This window comes from Gadus morhua, chromosome 20 (genome assembly GCF_902167405.1).
Source record: "Gadus morhua chromosome 20, gadMor3.0, whole genome shotgun sequence".
In the NCBI taxonomy this organism is placed as follows: domain Eukaryota; kingdom Metazoa; phylum Chordata; class Actinopteri; order Gadiformes; family Gadidae; genus Gadus; species Gadus morhua.
The window spans coordinates 2,488,680-2,509,909 of NC_044067.1; the positions used below are offsets into that span (position 1 = coordinate 2,488,680).

A 21,230-nucleotide genomic window follows, 5' to 3' on the forward strand; every position below is an offset into this window, starting at 1 on the left:
CAGGCATGTCCGCGGGCAGCCCCGTGTTATTGGTACTGGCAGAATGCATGTGAAGGACCCCAACCCAAAACTTGTAATCCTGGGAGATAAGGTAAGGCTTAAATTCTGCTATTTCAAAGTTGTATGGTGGTAACATATTTACTAGGTTATATATGTTACAAGTAAACTATGAAGTGTTGCTTCACTTAGTGAAAGGAAAAAAAAAAAAAACGAAAAGCATTGAACCGTCGAGAGCTGTAACCTAAGGCTACAGCTGATTGAGTTCACAGGCTCACAGTTAACTTGTCCTTGCTGTTAGCTTGAAGGACTTTACTCAAAATCTAGTAGCAGCTTGCTTGCTTACAGTAATATGTTGGCCCAAATGTTATGAGTTCTGCTTAAATTTTCCTGTATTGGAGTCGAAAAATGTCCCTCTGTTCGTGGGGTGGAGGAGGCGGCATTATGTTGCGCTACGTTATGCTACTCCGCCCCTCTCACAGACAGCTCCGTGCTTGGAGACACAGAGCAGCCATGGAGCAGCTCAGAACGGTGTATGACATTTGTTCAGAAGCGTGGTTTAGGTGACGCAGACAATAGCCGAGTTTCCAACTTATTTACATCAAAGAAAATTCACCTCAAGAACATGCGCAGCTGCGTGTGTTTCTATCAACGTGTTTGCGAATAAAAATGGATCGTTAGCCTGATGAAGTGACATGTTCAGACCAATGTCTGTATATAGCCTACGTCCACAGTAAAGTAGTATAACGTTAATAGTCAAGAATGTGAGAAATCACAAAGGGTTTAGCATTGCCCTTGCAAGTCTGTGCATCATGACAGTTATTTTGTTATTTATGTATTTGTGTGATTACTGCTAGATGATGGTAATTTGGTTTTAAAAGCAAAAGGTTAAAAACAAAAACAACACATAAGGGAAGGTTTTGTTTCTTTTACGCATTTTTCTAAATTAGTGTGTAATTGTTTTAATGTGAATAGAATATTGGAGTTGTACACTGACTTGAGGATGTCTGTTTCTTCTGTGTAGAAATTGCTGTCTGATGGCAGAACAAAAATCAAATCCAGTGTGGCAGCATTTCACAGAGCCAACACCAGGGAAAGGCAAGTGCAATATCTGCAATGGACTGGTGAGCTTGGGGTCTGAAAAAGGTAAAAAGAAAAACACCACAAATTTGTGGAGTCACCTGAGGTGCCACCACCTCCAAGCTTACAAAGATGCACAAAAGGAAAAAGAAGAAGCAGCTGCCTCTACAGCCAACGTATCTCAGCCAACTGTAATGGACATGTTTGATGCCCAACGTAAATGGCAGAATTCAGATCCCAGGTCAAAAAACTTGACACTTTAGTTACAGAAATGATTGCCACAGATAATCAGCCGTTTTCATTTGTCTCAGGTATTGGTTTTCAGAGGCTGGTGGCTGCAATGGAGCCCAGATACAAACTAAAAACTGAGAAGCACTACCGCACTGATGTTCTAGATGGTATCATTACGAAAGTGGAGAAGAAAATAAAAACACTCATTGCAGAGGATGCTGGCCCTTTTTTGTCTTTCACAACAGACTGTTGGTCAGGGGACACTGAAGCACTGATGAGTCTAACATGTCATTTCATTGATGACAACTGGGAAAGGAAACAAGTCATCCTAAATGCCAAGGCAATGTCTGGCTCCCACACTGGGGAGTACATCAGCAACTTGTTCATCAGCATGCTGAAGCACTGGGACATCAGCCATGACAGTTGTGCTAGTGCTCCGTGACAGTGGTGCTAACATGGTAAAAGGTCTCAGACTGACGGACGTACCTGATCTCAGCTGCAGTGCACACACTATACAGCTTGTGGTGAACGATGGGATCAACAGTCAGTGAGTGGTGCTGGACGTTAATGCCAAGTTAAAGACCATAGCCAAACATTTCAACCACTCCGTGCTGGCAAAGCAGCATCTTAAAGATATTCAAAAAGAACTTGGACTTCCCCAGCACAGTCTCATTCAGTCTGAACCCACTCGCTGGAACTTAACACTCCACATGATCTAGAGGATGCTGGAGCAGAAAACGCGCTGTGAACATCTATGCTGGAGAATATGGAAAATTTGCTACTCCAACAGCAGATCAATGGGACATCATTGCCAATTTGATTGACACACTGGAACCAGTTGAGGAAGTTACCCTCGAGATCAGCAGGTCAGAGGCTTCCATCTCCAGTGTCATCCCAAGCATTGCAGTGCTGAAAATGTTGCTTCAGTCAGAGGGTCCTCCTAACACAAGGGGCATAAAAACTCTGAGGGAGACGATGCTGCAAAGTTTGGAGAAAAGGTTCGCAAAAATCGAGGAGACCAAATGTTTGGTTTTAGCAACGCTGCTGGATCCTCGCTACAAGAATCATGTTTTTGCCATGGACACACTGGCCAAGGCAAAACAGTGGATTAAAGAAGAGCATGCCATTGTGTCTGAGCAACTGAACAAGCCACCACGGAAGACCAAGGACCAGATCCGAAACAGAGAAGGGTGGGAGAGGAAGAATCACCTGGTGCCTCCAGTGCTCTCCAACAGATGTATGCCAACATCTTAGGGCCTCATGGAAGTACTGCTGAGGAGACTGATGATGAGCATCACATCTCTGAGCAGCTGAAGCAGTACCTCCGTGAGCCTTTGATTGACAGACAGACTGGTCAGCCACTGGAATGGTGGAAACAGAACACATCCCGCCTACACCTACTTGCACAACTGGCTAGAAAATTCCTCTGTCCACCCCCATCCTCTGTTCCTAGTGAGAGAGTTTTTAGTGTCATTGGGAATATTTATGATGATAAAAGAAGCAGACTAACTGGAGAACATGCTGAACAGTTGTGTTTCCTGCATGACAACCTACGGTTCTTAAACTGGGAGTACTGAAAGCACTTTCAGAAGTGAGGAAGACTCAGGCACTGCATGTTTACAATAATTTCCTTTAAAACTTCTTCAATGTTTTCATACATTTTCTTAAAAACAATTTGGAATATGCCGCTGTTTTATGCTGCTCAGGGAAGCTGTTTTATGCTGCTCAGGGAAGCTGTTTTATGCTGCTCAGTTGTTTACTTGAGGTTCTGTTTTATATACAAATGTTTGTTTTACATGTTTTATGTTCTGTTTTATATACACATGCACTTTAAACTGTGTCAAATGTCATTTTCATTTTGTTGCTGGTTGCTAGTGTGTTTGCAGTACTACTGTTTATTTTTTATGTAACATATTTTTATATTTTCCTAGTTAATTTATTTTTATATTTTCCAAGTTAATTTATTTTATTTTTCTTTAAATGAATATTTCAGTTAACACTTGCGCCCAAACAAAACTGGTATGTATGACTCAAGGTTCAAGTCAGAGTTCAAAAATGTTAAAACAAATTGTGTGCATCTACTTATTATTAGTGTGATGCTTTAGCATGCAAACTAATGGGAAAACTTTTAGATATCGGCCCTAAAAATCGGCCCAAAAAAATCGGCAGCCCATATCGGCTATCGGTTAACCCTGACCTCTAAGTATCGGCATCGGTTATAGAAAAACCCATATCGGTCGACCTCTACCTGGAACTCTATATCTATATAATATTATATTATAGATGGGTATTTATATAATATTATATCTAATATCACAGCCAAAAGCTACACGGCCTCGGATGATATTATGAATCATAAAGACTGCGTCTGACATCTCTGGTACTTCCACAACAAGTAAAGACTCGTAGTGGGGGATATCTCGGCCATGGTTGAGAAGAATTGGGGGAAAGGAACACTGGCCTTGACCCTCTGAAGTCCATGAACCGCGACATGGAGGACAAAGGGATTGTACTCCGGAAGCTGAACTGCTGGACTGCCGCCGAGCTCCCCGCGCCGGAGCCCAGACTGCCGCTGAAGCTTTGCCGGACTGCTGGCTCCAGCTACGGCGGTGTACTCCGGGAGCTGAACTGCTGTGGTGGAATTTAACCGAGATATCAACACTTCGACTAATTTAAGAGAGAGGAAAAGAAATCGAGGGGTCCGGAGCAAGTATTGACAGAGACTTTATTGCTACCCACAAATAAGCATCAATAAAGCCGATTGGTTGCAAAGCACTGGCGTTCAACGGATCTCGGCTTCCTCTTTATTCACACACACAAAAAAGTTTCTTTGTTTGAGGTTTCCGCCCACAATCAATCATAAATTCGTCTAACCAAATTGTCTACAAAATAATTTAGGACACCAGGCTGAGGTCAGCACGCATTAACCCCGTAGCTTCCTGCTCCTCTGGTGGGTTTTTTCAAACATACACTCTGACCCCAGACTCCCCGGCACCGTGTCAAGCCCTGGATCAGAATCCAGAGACGCCTTAAATGCTTTCTACCATTAGATATACAGGCCTAATAATAATCATGGTTTACCATAGAATATAATCATTCATTTCTACCACACTGCCGGCGAAGATTTCCGGCAAAAGTCCGGCAGGGGTAGCTCGGCGGCAGTCCGGCAGCTAAGCTCCGGGAGTACAATCCCTTTCTCCTCCATGTCTCCTCCTCCAGACTGCCGCGAAGGCCGCTCCAGCCGGGGGTGCTCGTCGGCAGTCCCGCAGAGAAAGGGATTGTACTGCCGGAGCTCAGCTGCCGGGCTGCCGCCGAGTTCCCCTCCGCCGGAGCAGCTCGTCCGCTGGTCCACAAAAACGTACCTATGCTCTGAATTGGAGGGGAGTGGGGAAGTGGGTGGTAATATTCAACTGTGCCCCCTTCCTACGTAGGAGGGGGCGCCGAAACTGACTCGCTCGTTTGGTAACTGTAGGCGGGGTACTTTCAGAAATGCATATCTCACTCAAAAAAGAATGTACAGACTTTTTTCAAAGTTTGTATGTGTATGGGAACACCAGAGACCCAAAACAACACCCTAAATCCCGGCAAAAGTGTTGTTTTAATAATATGTCCCGTTTAAAGGTTTCCAAAGGTCCATGCTTTGTACCACTGAACATTATTCAGCAGTACATACATTTCCCAAAGACCATACCCAATCACACACACAAAGTCTACAGGTAAACTAAAACATACAAACATAAGTAGGTACTAAATGGGTACTTCCTAAAACACAAACACACCTCTCTGTTTTGCAATAATAAGGAAATGAACTTTTTATCTGGAGTACACTAAGACACCTGTTGCTTTCACAGCATGTTCACGTTGAACCACCATTTCACACTACTTTTCCATTCACCTCTCAGCCGCTCTTGAAGAGCAGAACACATTGTGAGACTTCTCAGGCGCGATGGACCTGGTAAGTTTCAAGCCCAGCACAACTTCCCCAGATGCAAGGTTATTTTGTTAGTCAATGAATTATATACTACTCAATACCCTACCAAATACTGGTATGTGCCTGTGTTTACATTGCTCCGGGATGGGGAGGTGTAACCAACAATGTAATAACGGCCAATAACGTAATAACTGCCAATAACGTAATGATTGAAATGGAATATAGCCAATAACGTAATAAATTGCCAATAAGGTAATAACGTATTACGTTATTGGCAATTTATTACGTTATTGGCCTGGTATTAAAGAAAACCTGTAGAAATTATATTTACATTGAAAGATGTGTAAGATGTAACTTTTGTAATGTCATTTTGATGTATTTTGAATGTGACGGAATACAGGGCGGGAAGAAAAGTATGCAAATGGAAACGGGAATGCCTGTAGGTTTGAGCGTTGTGATTGGCCAAGGGTATGTTAAGGGGAGCCACACAATGGGGGATATAACTGGACATGTCGGGACCCTGCACAATTTCTGTGCAAACAAACTCAGGTTTCTTTGCGACATCATAAAAGTTTTAATAAAGCCTTAATCTTCTCGACCTCTAGCATTAGATTGTGGGTTTTTCAGCTAATGTCTCATTCCCGCAGCCCCTAGCGTTCCAGCGGTGAATTGCAATACCATACAAAAAACTGCAACGCAGAACTCAGAGTCGAAGCGTCTGCGTGGTCACGGAGCTGGATACACAGAGTACTATAACGGAACCCTAAGAGTTACATACAAATCCAAATTGACCAGATGTTTAAGCATAGGTTGCAAGATGCAATATTAAGACCAAGTGTGACAGTTTCTCTCCAGAAATTGAAAATATAAAGTGATACATCAGTTATTACATTATTGGCTCACTTAGTACATTTAACAGATTTTTTTAATCCAAGGCCAATAATGTAATTACCATCCAATAATGTAATATGTTATAACAAAAAGTTATCATGTTATTGGCTCAACAACCTTATTACATTATTGGCAATTTATTACTTTATTGGCTTCATTACATTTATTTTAAATTTTTGTTATTGGCAGTTATTACGTTATTGGCCGTTAATACATTATTGGTTGTTTCAAGGTGATTGGTGGGAGTGTTCTTTTTGTGGTTGTGGATGAAGCGAGCCAATGCCTAAGCATGTGTTATCTATGAAAGCATGTTAGTGGAAGGGTTCTTTTACTGTTGACAGTGTACCTGGTTGTGTGCATCAGTTTCAAATGAAGCCAGATTCCTTTAAAGAAGACCTAGCAATGCATCTCTGAATACCAACCCACTCTACCCCACCCCCCATCTTCCTCCTACCCCTTCATTCAGGAGAAAGGAGGCGTCTTCATCCTGCTGTGTCTCTACATGCCAAGCCTGAGGCCTCTCAGTCTTGACGCGTCGACGTCCATGCGATGGTACCCCAAAACCCTCCCGTGTAACGTCAGCTTGGCCAGCAACGGCAGTGCGGTCATGGTGGACTGCACCGAGAAAAGTCTCACATCCATCCCGAGTGGCATCCCAGGGAATGCCACCAACCTCACACTCACTATCAACCACATTCCTGAGCTCAACCCCACCTCCTTCCGCGGTCTGGAGAACCTCACGGAGATCGACATGCGATGCAACTGCGTGCCTATGAAGATTGGCCCCAAGGATCGTGTGTGCACCAAGGGCCTGACCATTAAGGAAGACACGTTCAGCGACCTGAAAAAGCTGCAAGCGCTGTACCTGGATGGCAACCAGCTGGAGGGCATACCTAGGGGCCTGCCTCGAAACCTCCGCCTTCTGAGTCTTGAAGTAAACAACATATTCTACATTTCTAAAGAAAACCTCTCAGAGATCCCAAACGTTGAGATCCTCTACCTAGGTCAGAACTGTTATTTCCGAAACCCATGCAATGTGTCTTATAGCATAGAGGCTGGGGCATTTTTACAGCTTAGCAATTTGACATTGTTATCTGTTAAGTCCAACAATTTGTCTTATATCCCATCCCTGTTGCCTTTAAGTTTGAGGGAGCTGTATCTCTATAACAACAATATTGAAAAAGTCACAGAAAAAGATTTTAAAAACTTAACTAATTTGGAAATCTTGGATATTAGCGGAAACTGTCCCCGGTGCTACAACGCACCTTTCCCTTGTGATCCTTGTCCAAACAACTCCCTTAAGTTACACAAGAATGCGTTCAAAACATTGGCCAAACTCAAGATCCTACGCATGCACAGTAACTCCTTGACCACCGTGCTTCCTGAATGGTTTGCCAACTTAAAAGAGTTGAAGGTGCTCGACCTCTCGTCCAACTTTTTGGCCGGGGAGGTGGCGCACTTTAACCTTCCAAAAGCCCTCTGCAACCTAGAGGAGCTGGATCTATCATTCAACTACGAACTGCAGAAATACCCAGCCACTTTGAATCTGAACCAATCGTTCTCCGTCCTCCAATCACTGAAAGTGCTTAGGCTTCGGGGCTTTGTGTTCCAATCGCTGACCATACAGGGCATCCAACCGCTGATGTCTTTACCCCACCTGGAGGTTCTAGATCTGGGCACAAACTTTATTCAAATGGCCAATCTCAGTGTTCTGATGGAGCTGAAAAGCTTTAAAATAATCAATCTGTCGGATAACAAAATATCCTCCCCGTCCGACGGCCCAGAGCCATATAACTCGGTCTCTGCTCACCAGGCTCGGCGTTGGTCACCTATGACCGGTGCTCAACAATTTGGGGATGAGGGCGTGAGAGAGATACATTACTTCAGGTATGATGAGTATGCACGTAGTTGCAAACACAAAGATAAGGAGCTGGGGGTTTTTAACTCCTTTGTCAATGCACAGTGCAGTCATTTCGGCAAGACCTTGGACGTAAGCAGGAACAATATATTCTTCCTCCACTCAAAATTTTTAAATCTTGGCGATCTGAAATGCCTGAATCTATCTGGAAACGCAATGAGCCAAAGTTTAAATGGCAGTGAATTCACTTATCTCAAAAATTTAGAATATCTTGACTTCTCAGCAAACCGTCTGGACCTTCTTCATCCCACTGCGTTTCAAGAGCTCCAAAATCTGGTCATCCTAGACATAAGCCTCAACAATCATTACTTTGAATCAGAGGGGTTGACCCACATGCTTAACTTCACTAAACATCTACCCAACCTTAAGATACTTCTAATGAATCATAACAAGATCTCAACATCTACTAACACAGAGATGAGCAGTTTCTCCCTGGAGAGACTGGAGTTCATAGACAACCGTTTAGATATGCTTTGGAGAGACGGCGATACAAGGTACATCGGATATTTCAAACACCTTGTGAATCTACGCATTCTCGACATTTCTGAGAACAACCTTAACTTCATTCCCCGTGAGGTGCTCCATAACCTGCCAGAAGGACTATCCGAACTATACATTAAAAAAAATAAACTCACGAAATTTTTCTGGGGAGATATAGACAAGTTACCTTTGTTGAAGATTTTAGATCTAAGTGGGAACCGTCTCACAAGAGTTCCTATGGTGCTTTCAAACTGCACCATATCTCTCCAAAAACTGATTTTAACAGGAAACCAAATAGAATATCTCTCCCCAGATTTCCTGAAGGATGCGTTCAGCTTAAAGTATCTGGATCTCAGCTTCAACAAACTAAAATACATGGAACACTCCAGTCTCCCTGATAACATTGTAAATAATATGGACATGCTCCTCCTACACAACAACATATTCACCTGCACCTGCAACACCACTTGGTTCATTAAGTGGCTCAACAGCACCACAGCCACCATCCCCCTTCTGGCCACAGACGTGACCTGCGACACCCCGGTGGCCCAGCGAGGTCGCTTGGTCCTCACGGTGGACATGCTGGCCTGCCAGTACCACTACCTGTCCCTTGTGCTCTACATCCTGCTGACGTCCACGCTGCTCGTCTTCGTCACCCTAGCCGTCTCCAGTCACCTCTTCCTCTGGGACGTCTGGTATATCTACCACTTCTGCGTGGCCAAACTCAAAGGCTACGGCCGCCAGACCTCGTCGCAGAGCTGCCCGTACGACGCCTTCGTGGTGTACGAGAAGAAGGACCCGGCGGTGAGCGAATGGGTGATGAACGAGCTGTGCGTTCAGCTGGAGGAGCGGGGGGACCGGCCCCTCCGGCTCTGCCTGGAGGAGCGGGACTGGATCCCTGGGTGTCCGGTGGTGGACAACCTGTGCCAGAGCATCCATCAGAGCAAGAGGACGGTGTTCGTCCTCACCAACCGCGACATAAAGAGCGGGAACTTCAAGACGGCGTTCTACATGGCGCACCAGCGGCTCATGGATGAGAAGAACGACGTCATCGTGCTGATCTTTCTGGAGAAGGCAGCAAGTAACTCAAAGTACCTGAGACTCAGGAAGAGACTGTACAGGCGGTCGGTCCTGGAGTGGCCGACCAATCCTCAGGCTCAGCCATACTTTTGGTTTGGCCTCAGAAGCGTGCTGGCTACAGAGAGCAACAAGCAGTACAGTGACATGTTCAGGGAGACGCTGTAACGGAATTACGGATAAAATGTATAAAAATAGATTTAATCTAAATCAGCATTTCCAGTCATGATTCATTGGATTTAAAATATGAACAATCTATGTACCAAAAAAAGGGAAGTAAAAAAAAGCTTTCTTCCGCAATTTGTTGAAGGTCGTTATTTCAGTCTTCAGTCTGATTTAGTGTGTTTACTTCACCCACAAGAGAATACAGCTATTATCCAGTGCTATTGAATTGACATTTAACGACATTTTAAAAATTATACCTTGCGGGTTCACCGCATTCATAATGGTGAGTGATTGAAACATTCATTAAAAAAGTGAACCATATATACTTGCTAATTCTATATCTTTGTGAAACATTTTTCTACATTTCATATTTGTTAAAAATATATTCCATGTCTCATTCAACTTTTAATTGTTTTTTTCTAAACACAATAACATGTAACCATGAAATTAAGTTACACTTCAGAGCTTTGGAAATATTTCTTATTCATTTTTATTTGCATTTTTGATCATGAATTCGTTAATTATTTTATTAATATTGTGCTTTGTATAGACAAAAAAAAGGCATCATTAATTGTCTTCCAATATTTGTATTGTCTAAATACACCATATTGCGTGTGTGCGTGTGTCTGTGCGTGTGCGTGTGTCTGTGTGTGTGCGTGTGTCTGTGCGTGTGTCTGTGCGTGTGTCTGTGCGTGTGTCTGTGCATGTGTCTGTGCTGTGGCAACCCCCTTCGTCGGCGGCGGGGATTCTGGAATTAATGAACGAAGCAGGGTTGCGGTGCAACGGGTTTTATTGTAAAACCAGTCACAAAAAGGGAAATCATATAAACTAAGGTTCTTCCGTAATCGGGAATAAGGGCACGGGACCTCCTGGTCCAGCCCTTCCTCGGGGTCGGTGGGGAAACAGCACCCAACGCCTCCGGCTTACTCCTGGTGGGGAAAACGTTTCGTTAAAGCACGTCGGTTCAACACCACGTCTCTTCCTCGTCAGCCCTCTCCCCCGTCTGCCACGTGCCCAGCCCTTAAAGCTCCTCTGTCCTGGTCCCCCAGGTCAGGGGCGGACTGGGGGAAAAAAATGGCCCGGGAGTTTCTGTCAGACCGGCCCACTCAATACACGGCGCGCGGCCCACTAAGTACGCCGCGTTGCCAGAGTCGGCTCCAGAGCAGATCTACTGGTGGGGCATAGGTCGCCAGCGGGGGGGCACTGCCGTTTGTGAAATATTTTAACGCAAAAAAAGGGGGAGGGCTGTCGTGAATGCTAAACGCAAATAAGTGCAGTTTAACCACCTCTGCTATGTCATAGTTTATTCACATCACACACACAACAGTTTATGAACCTCCATAAAATCATCAAGTAGGCCTGGCACTGTTTATAAACCTTAGAGAACAGCCTCCACAATAATCAAAAACACCCCTGACAACATATAACAGAACAGGACCGCTGACAGAAGGCACGCATTGTGGCAGAAAGTAGCATATTGAACAAGCCACGCACCAGGCAGAAATGACACAATGCCATACGTATACAAGCCTATTAAACACCAATAGATAGACAAAGCAAACATTAATCAACATTTTACCTGCTTAGTAGGCCATATAATGAAAGCCAGGGCTGGCTTCAAGAAGTGAATAAATTAACAACCGGAAAACATCTCCCCTTACCATTGTAAAGAGTTACAAGATACTGTTTTAACAAAGTTTGGACAGGCCTGTCCGTCCCGAGATCATCAACCGCTGTCCGCTGACTTGGGGGGCTTGTAGATCGTCGTTGCTCTATGGCTGCGCCGGCTAAATCCGTTTGCGGTTGCCCGGAGCTTGCGTTAGCAGAAGGGCCAGCTTGGCTTTCAGAGACCGTGGCTGTACTAGTGGTAGTGGCCGGAGTGTCATAGTCTGCTACTGGCTGAGGAGGAGCAGGAGGTCTAAGCCATTTTCGTAAATCCATGTTTGGTGATAATTAGCTAGTTAGGCTAACTTTCGTCTATGATAGGAGGACCAACTGTAATTTTCGATTAATACCAGGATTCTGCGGCTGCGCACTGCAGCTCAACAACGTTATTTTGAAATCAAATGTAACAAGTTTACTCAGCTACCAATGAGCATGCAACTCAATGTGCTATAAATAAACAATAAAAGGAAAGGGCACAAAATAAATAAAATATAATATAAGCTAGAGTGAGTGATATTTAATAACACCTAAAACAAGAGTTTGGAAGAGGCAACGAAGAGCTGGGCCTCATGGGTTGAGCGCATGCGTAGAACTGGGTGCCGCGTTGCGTGTCTGTATGCAAATCCAAATTCTCTACCTCAATCCGCACAGCTGAGAACAATTCGGCTGTGTAAGAACCAATTTAGAGGTGTTTATTAATAAGGTGGAGATCTTTTCTTAGGACTTCCGAAGTCTGTAAAACACAAATTAGAAGACACTTCAAAAAAAAATCGAAAAATAGTCACCATGAGTGTGAAGACCGATTGCGAGTAGCAGTATAAAACTCAGTCAGTCAGTGCGATTAGATAGGTATAGCTCTTGGAGAAAATTACGCTTGTGCCGCTGAGTTAACCATTGTAGGGCTGATGCGATGATGGGCGTGGGCCGGTGGGTTTATATTTTCGGCCATCGGCCCACCGGGGATGTCCCCGGTATTCCCGATGGCCAGTCCGCCCCTGCCCCAGGTGCCCCCAATGTTCTTGATTCCCTGGGCCCGGTTGATGTTCCCTCTAGCGCAGCTGGGTGGAGGGGGAGGTATCTTCCTTCCACCACCCGTCCACGGGGCCGGGGCTGCAGCGGCTGGCCCCTGGTCAATGGCGTGGGGTTGCCACACACCCCCATCCTCAGCAGCAAGCCGGGGGTTCCTCCTGTTAGCCCTAGGCAGGCGTCCCTTCGGGACAGTGCGTCTGCGTTACCGTGGGCCCTTCCGGGTCGATGGACCACCTGGAAGCGGTAGTCTTGCAGGGCCAGGAACCAGCGCGTCACCCTGGCGTTGGTGTCCTTGGCCGTTGCCATCCACTTTAGGGGGGCGTGGTCGGTGACCAGGCTAAAGTTCAGACCGAGGAGGTAGTAACGGAGCTTTTCTAGGGTCCACTTGATAGCCCGCATCCTCCACCACTGTGGCAACCCCCTTCGTCGGCGGCGGGGATTCTGGAATTAATGAACGAAGCAGGGTTGCGGTGCAACGGGTTTTATTGTAAAACCAGTCACAAAAAGGGAAATCATATAAACTAAGGTTCTTCCATAATCGGGAATAAGGGCACGGGACCTCCTGGTCCAGCCCTTCCTCGGGGTCGGTGGGGAAACAACACCCAACGCCTCCGGCTTACTCCTGGTGGGGAAAACGTTTCGTTAAAGCACGTCGGTTCAACACCACGTCTCTTCCTCGTCAGCCCTCTCCCCCGTCTGCCACGTGCCCAGCCCTTAAAGCTCCTCTGTCCTGGTCCCCCAGGTGCCCCCAATGTTCTTGATTCCCTGGGCCCGGTTGATGTTCCCTCTAGCGCAGCTGGGTGGAGGGGGAGGGATCTTCCTTCCACCACCCGTCCACAGGGCCGGTGCTGCAGCGGCTGGCCCCTGGACAATGGCGTGGGGTTGCCACAGTGCGTGTGTCTGTGCGCGTGTCTGTGCGTGTGCGTGTGCGCGTGGGCGTGTGCAAACCGTATAAAATGTTGTTGAAAATTATAATACATTTCTTTAACTGAATAATTCTTCTGCTTCATGTTATCTACAGAATACCCCACTCTACTGGTTTTACCTTGTCGGTCGACTTCTTCTGTTTTTACATCAAGGGAGTCTTACTGCCATGTTCCAACACAGTACAAATTGGATGTCCCGGCAGTTTCCATGTGATGTCACTGGACTAGAGTTTGACTGTGAAGCAAAAAAACTTCAGGAAATACCTGACGGGATAACCAGCAATGCCACTGTAGTCAATTTATCAAAAAACGATCTTCAGCAAATACCAGGGAATGCGTTTTCTCATCTGGAAAATCTCATTGAACTTAATCTTTACAAAGCGAAAAAGCGTGGCCTGCAGAATGCCGACATCAAAGAGTATGCTTTCAAAAATCTAACAAAGCTGCTATCATTGGATTTGAGCAACAATCGTCTGACTCATATCCCCGGAGATCTTCCTCCAAGTCTGACAATAATTCGGCTAAACAATAATAGATTCCTGGTACTAAACAAGGACAGCTTTGCTGGTATAACAAATGTGAAAAATCTATTCCTGCAAAGAAACTGCTATTTTGCTGATAATTGCTCCAAACCAGTGAACATTTCAGATAACACTTTTGCAGTTTTAACGAAGCTCGAGGTTCTGGACATTTCCTTCAACAATTTACGACACGTTCCAAAGGGACTACCAACAACGCTAACAAACCTATTACTTAGTGACAACCAAATACATTACATTTCTGAAGAGGACTTTAAAGAGCTCCATCACTTAAACTTACTGAGCATACATGGAAACTGCCAAAGATGTGAAAATGCTGCATATCCCTGTGTACCTTGCCCCAATATTTCTCTTGGAATCCACCCTAAGGCGTTTACTTACCTTAACCAACTAAAGACATTACACTTAGCAGGCAACTCCCTGACAGAACTTAATGATTTTTGGTTTGAAAATCTCAAAAATTTGACAAAACTCTTGCTATCATTCAATCTTTTAGAAAATGCAATTCAGGGGGAACTGAAGTGTTTTAGTAGTCTTTCAAAATTAAAACATTTAGATCTGTCATTCAATTTTAGACTTAAAATGTACCCAAAGACCGTTCAGCTGTCAAACGCTTTCTCAAAGCTTAGGTCGCTTCAAGTATTGCACTTGGTAGGTTTAGTTTTTAGAGAAATAGAATTTGATACATTGAAACCTCTTTTTGCGCTCAAACACCTTACTCTGCTAAATCTAGGGACTAACTTTATTGTTCACTGTAATTCCACCATATTCAAAGAACTCCCACAGTTGCAAAACATATTCCTATCAGAGAACAGACTGTATCCAGTTTCAGTAAGTACGCCTAACCCACCTGGCCAGGGAGGAAATGTTGAAGCCAACCTGATATCTTCACCACAACTGATTGCCCACTCGTTGAATTTTGGTAGCACTTTGGCTAATACAGAGTGTATCAAGGCAGGTCGTGTCCTTAGTTTTAGCTCAAATAATCTTTTCTTCATTACTCCGGAGCAATTTGAAGGCTATGATAATATCTCATGCCTTAACCTTTCAAGAAATGGGTTTTCATCTGCATTAAATGGGACAGAATTTGAGTTGTTGCCAAATCTGACATATCTGGATCTGTCATTTAATAAGATTGACTTGGCCTTTAGCAATGCATTCCAAGAATTACGGAAGCTCAAGGTATTGGACATCAGTTTCAATGACCACTACTTTAAAGCCTATGGGGTCACACATAATTTAGATTTTCTTAAAAATCTGCCTGTTCTTGAGATATTAAATATGAGCAATAATTGGATTCATACTTTAACTACAAAAATGTTACAGAGTGAGTCATTAAATGAGCTTCGATTTGTAAACAATGAGCTTGGGACTCTATGGAAAGATGACTCGTATATAAATCTGTTTACTAATCTCACTAATTTGAAAATACTTGACATTTCTTCCAACAACATTGCTGAAATTCCTGATAAGGTTTATGTTTTGTTACCATGGCAGCTCACAGCCCTGTTCATAAATGATAATAAACTCTCTGATTTTAATTGGACTAAACTAGAACATTTCAACAACCTCCAGACCCTCGATCTAAGTCACAATTCTATGACTTATGTAAGAAGCGTTACCACCCTTACTTTAATAACCCTGAATCTGTCTCATAATAAAATTGCACAACTCTCAGATGGATTTATAGAGGGCGCCAAAAGGCTTAAAACCCTCTCCCTGAACCACAACGAGCTGACTGTTATCAACCAGACTAACTTTTTAGCAAAACCTAATAAGGACCTTCAAACGTTGTCTTTACATGGGAACCCATTTCAATGCTCATGTGATGCACTGGATTTAATTATTTGGATTGAAGACAACAATGTCAAAATCCCAAGCCTGACCACGGATGTCTACTGCTTCGTATCCTACGGCCATCCTCAGGTGATGATTTATTTTGATTTTGACCAGTGTGTCAATGACCCTCTGGCGCTACTGATCTCCAGTCTCACGACTACCTTCATTGTTGTCACCACGTCAATGGCAACGGTGGCGCACATCTTCTACTGGGACGCCTCCTACGTCCTGTATTACCTGAAGGCCAAATGGAAGGGCTATCGTTCTTCGGCCTCGCCAGACAACGTGTACGACGTCTTTGTGACTTATGACACCAAAGACCCCTGGGTCTCAGAGTGGGTGCTGGAGACGCTGAGGGTGAAGCTGGAGGTGGAGGGGGAGAAGGCGTTGCCCTTGTGTCTGGAGGAGCGGGACTGGCCTCTTGGCGTCCCGTTGATCGACAACCTCACCCAGAGCATTCGCCACAGCCGCAAGACCCTGTTTGTGCTGACCAAGGCGTACGCCAAGACGGGGGTGTTCCGCTTGGCCATGTACCTGGCCCACCAGCGGCTGCTGGATGAGAACCTGGACGTGATCGTGGTGCTGATGTTGGAGCCTGTGCTCCAGAACTCTCACTTCCTGCGTCTGAGGAGGAGGCTGTGCGGGGAGAGTGTTGTGGAGTGGCCCAGGACTGTGGCTGCTGAGCCCTGGTTTTGGCAGAACCTCAGGAATGTAGTCAGGGTGGACAACCAGACGATGTACACCAGCACTTACTCTCAGTACTTCACCTGCAGCCGGGAGAGAGACTGAAGCTGTAGCTTGGACGTTTTCCTCTTTTTCTGAATTACTTTTATTTTAAGTTACTTAAATTTACTTGTCGTTGTTGTAGGCTATTTTTGCAGTTATCTTTGTTGAGTGATGCTTTTGAACTGATCTTCTTCATGGGTTGTATGCTATGATAATGTGTGATAATAATGAACCACTTTTAACAGCCTTAAAAGTGGCTGTTATTTCATAGTGTTATCGGGCTTTGTATTGTATGGCTGTTGTCTTGTGGTTTCAAAATCTCCATAATATCGGGCCTCTATATTTCTTAATTCAGGTTGGCCTGAGGCTGAACTGTTGTCATTTCGGAAAGGGGGGTCAACTCTCAATACCATTTAAATAATTATATAAAGGCCTCTGTAAAGAATATAAGTTTAACATGGCCTATAGTTCCCGACACCAATGCTAGATGATTATTTTATCAATGACCTTTTGCGGCTTTCCATGTTGACGGTTAAATATCAATCAATTACAAAAAATATCGAGAGCACTTGAGACAAACAATCATTGCAAACAATGTTTAAACATGTGATATTGTTGAGTTTTCTGTAGATTTGATGAATAGTTTGCACATTATCCCCGAGTACTTTCCCTTTTTTGTCAGCCCCCTCATTATACATTTAAGATAGGAAAATACCACAGAATCGTTCTTTCTTTGTTAATCAAGTTATGATGTTACCTTTGATGAAGACCACTTGATATATTGTCATTATGCTGTAATTATTTTACATGATGAAGTTCAAATTGCCTCATATCACATTATTTCTTTTTTTTCATTTAAATTACACCACAAGAGGCTCTAATAGTGAAAACAAACAATTGTCAATTAATAAGTGTGATATAGTACTCAATAACCTACCAAATACTAGTATGTGCCTGTGTTTCCATGCTGCGGGATGGGGAAGTGATTGGTGGGAGTGTTCTTTTTGTGGTTGCGGATTTTAGCGAACCAATACTTAAGCATGTGTTATCTATCAAAGCATGCAAGTGGCAGGTTCCTTTACTGTTTACAATGTTCCTGGTTGTGTGCATCAGTTTCAAGTGAAGCTATATTCCTCTGAAGAAGACCTGGTAATGCATCTCTGAATACCAACCCACTCTACCCCATAATATTGGAGGCTTCTCACCCAAATTGTTGGAATATTGGTAGAGAAAGGTGGGAAGGGCATGCATTTGGCCCTGTCATTTTATTATTCACAGCATCTTAGAGGGTCCTGGGTTGACTGGCGAACAATCAGACAGACATCCCTCCGTAGTCAATGACATCAGTCTATTTCTCAGTTCACTTAGATAATAAGTTCAAGTATAAGTAAGGTTAACTTCAAGTAACAAGAATATAAGCTAAATATTGTTACAATGGAGCCAAATGTTTATCACTATTGAGATCTCCAGGCCCTCCCTTTGCCTGCATTCCAATGAACCACCGACGCCTCCTTTAAAGGGCCACTTACAGAGACCCCATCTGTTACCCCAATGTTTTCTCGTCTGTGGCATTAGAATGATTATTCTGTATGCTTCAAGTTAGACTTCAAGTTAACTTATACATACTCCAGTTAAAATCTGACACTACCAGCTTTATGCTTATGACTGTATATGCCAGACAAATAAAGTGGCTTTATTAACTATTAAAAATGCATCATTTACTGTTTAAAATAATATTGCTCTCACAGGGCTCATCTCTTAAAGGAGACATATTATGGTGTTTTCCCAGCAAGTAAACATAGTATTCGAGTTCCAGCAAACATGTCTTTGAAGCTGTTTGCTGGAAATAGCTTTCAGGAAAAATTATCGTGCCTACCGCAATTCCCCTCCGTTTCAGTCCCTTCAGAATGCGCCGTTTCTGGTGTCTGTAGCTTTAATGCAAATGAACAGCTGCCCATTGACCAATGAGCTGTCAGACTGAACCACAGCATGGAGGAGAAGGGATTGTTGCCGGTGGCGGACTCCTGGTGCTCTATATCTATGTAATACATAATATAATAATAATATTATGGGTATTTATATAATATTATTTCTAATATCACGGCCAAAAGCTATGTTTACATCGGATGATATTATGACTCATATAGACTGTGTCTGACATCACTGGTACTTCCACAACAAGTAAAGACTTGTAGTGGGGGATATCTCGACCATGGTTGAGAAGAATTGGGGAAAAGGAACTTTGGCCTTGACTTTCTGAAGTCCATGAACCACAACATGGAGGAGAGAGGGATGCACTCCGGGAGCTGAACTGCCAGAATGTTGCCGAGCACCCCGCGCCGGACCTGCCAGCTTCGGCGGCAGTTCAGCTGCCGGAGTACACGGCCGGAGCTGCCAGACTGCCGCCGATGCTTCTGCGGCGGCCGGACTGCCGGGAGTCCGGCGGGGGTAGCTTGGCGGCAGTCTGGCAGCTCAGCTACTGGAGTACATCCCTTTCTCCTACATGTCTCCTCCTCCGGCGGGTGGAGCTCAGCGGCAGTCCGGCAGAGAAAGGGATTGTACACCCGAAGCTGGGCTTCCGCCGAGTTCCTCCCGCCAGAGCTGCTCGTCCGCTGATCCACAAAATCTTAGCTATGCTCTGAATTGGAGGGAAGTGGTGAAGTGGGAGGTAGTATTCAAGTGTGCCCCCTTCCTACGTAGGAGGGGGCGCCAAAACTGACTCGCTCGTTTGGTAACTGTAGGCAGGGTACTTTCAGAAATGCATCTCACTCAAAAATGTACAGACTTTTTTCAAAGTTTGTATGTATGTGGGAGCACTAGAGACCCAAAACAACAGCCTAAATCCGAGGAAAAGGGTTGTTTCATAATACGTCCCCTTTAAACACATTTGGTGAGTCATGTTGATTTAAGATTAGGTTAATAAACACTTCATGTCAATTAGGGATGCAAACAATTAATCGATTATCGATTAATTGTCGATAAGAGATTACTAGATTAAAATAAATTACTTGCAATTAATCGCATTTTTAACCCGTAATTCCCCAACCGTCCACGTGAGGGCGCGCTTGACGCCAGACGTACTTGACGCACACGCGGGAACACAAGCGAAGCAGAACAAGACAAACGAAAAGCGGGACACTACTAGCTGTGTTCGAAATCGTTCCCTATCATGGATGTAGTGCACTAAATAGGGTGCACGCCATTTTCTAGGGTGTTCGAATTCTCAGTGGTCCACTATATAGGGCACTATATAGTGGACTTAAAATAGGGTACATACGATGTTCCCTATATGTTACTCCCGTATACCACAATGCAATGCGGTTGTATTTTTCCAGGGGAGAAGAAGAAGCCGAATAACCGCGAAAACGAATACATTTAATGATGGAGTCTCCGGCTTTCGTTTAGAAATGTCAACAATTTATTTGGGATTTAACATAGAATATTAAACATTCAAAATTAATTAAACAAGGAAATGTAACATTCAACATCAATACAACCTCCAGCTTTCGTCGTGAGTGCCCGGTTTGTTTACTTGATGTGGGCGCATCTGTCTGCGTCACACAAATGCCCGGCGCATTTACTGACGCAAATGACGTTTAGAAATGTTCAGCGTAGTGTCCGAATTCTCGTTCCCTATTCCCTATATAGTGCACTATATCATGTACACTATATAGGGAATAGGGAACGAGTGTATAGGGAACGATTTCGAACACAGCTAGTGACACGATGAAGAGGGCAAAACGGAGTGCAGTATGGAGCCACTTTAAGTTGGTTAATGACGACAAAGACGCCAAATGCACAATATGTGGAAGTATCTTGACAAATGTACTTATTGTAAGTCGCTTTGGATAAAAGCGTCTGCTAAATGCCCTAATTGTAAAAGCAGCATCCTGGTATTCTACATGAAAGCGGGGGTTAATTATTTTGCACTGCATGCAATAATGTGGTGGAACATAAGCGAAAATCTTCCATTGATAAGCATTTTGCCACCGCAAAACATAACTACAGAACTGCAGTCAGGACGTCAGACGACGAGGCAGATCACTATGACACAGGCTGTTGCATCCAAGTCAATTGCCAGCGCGGAAAGAATCAAGAATCAATTATTCATTGGACCATTTCTCAGTGTTTTTGTTCTTTTAATTAATGTTTTCTTCGGTGAGAGCTTAATATTGAACAAATTATTCTGGTAAAATTGCAGTAATTAATATATAACATCAGGAAAATCAATCGCAACAAAAACATAAAAAACACTGCAACTTTCATCGCAACTTTATGGAAAAGCTCACGCAACATCAGGCAATTTAGGCCGCAACAAATCTCAAAAAAGGCCTGCGAAATCCTGGAGGGACTGTATATACCATCCCTGTTGTCTTTAACTTTGATAGAGCTGTATTTCTATAATAACAATATTGAAAAAGTCACAAGATTTTAAAAAAATTAACTAATTTGGGAATCTTGGATATTAGCGTAAACTGTCCCCGGTGCTACAACGCACCTTTCCCTTGTGATCCATGTCCAAACAACTCTCTGAAGCTACTCAACAATGCGTTCCAAACATTGGCCAAACTCAAGATCCTACGCATGCACAGTTACTCCCCGACAGGAATAGTTTGCCAACTTAAAAGAGCTGAAGGTGGCGCACTTTAACCTTCCAAAGCCCTCTGCAGCTGGATCAATCGTTCAACTACGAGCTGCAGAAATACCCAGCCACTTTCAATCTGTTCTCCGTCCTC

The 21,230-nt window shown here is 44.0% G+C and overlaps 1 protein-coding gene across 1 annotated transcript; it reads left to right on the forward strand.

The window, feature by feature from the left end:
• The first annotated feature begins 5,148 nt into the window (after nucleotides 1-5,148).
• Nucleotides 5,149-13,919, forward strand: LOC115533264 (toll-like receptor 7). The gene is made up of 3 exons (XM_030343683.1): nucleotides 5,149-5,263; nucleotides 6,597-10,053; nucleotides 13,486-13,919. The coding sequence occupies exons 1-2, from the start codon at nucleotides 5,255-5,257 to the stop codon at nucleotides 9,771-9,773; spliced, it is 3,186 nt and encodes a 1,061-aa protein (XP_030199543.1). The 5' UTR covers nucleotides 5,149-5,254; the 3' UTR covers nucleotides 9,774-10,053; nucleotides 13,486-13,919.
• The last annotated feature ends 7,311 nt before the right edge of the window (nucleotides 13,920-21,230 follow it).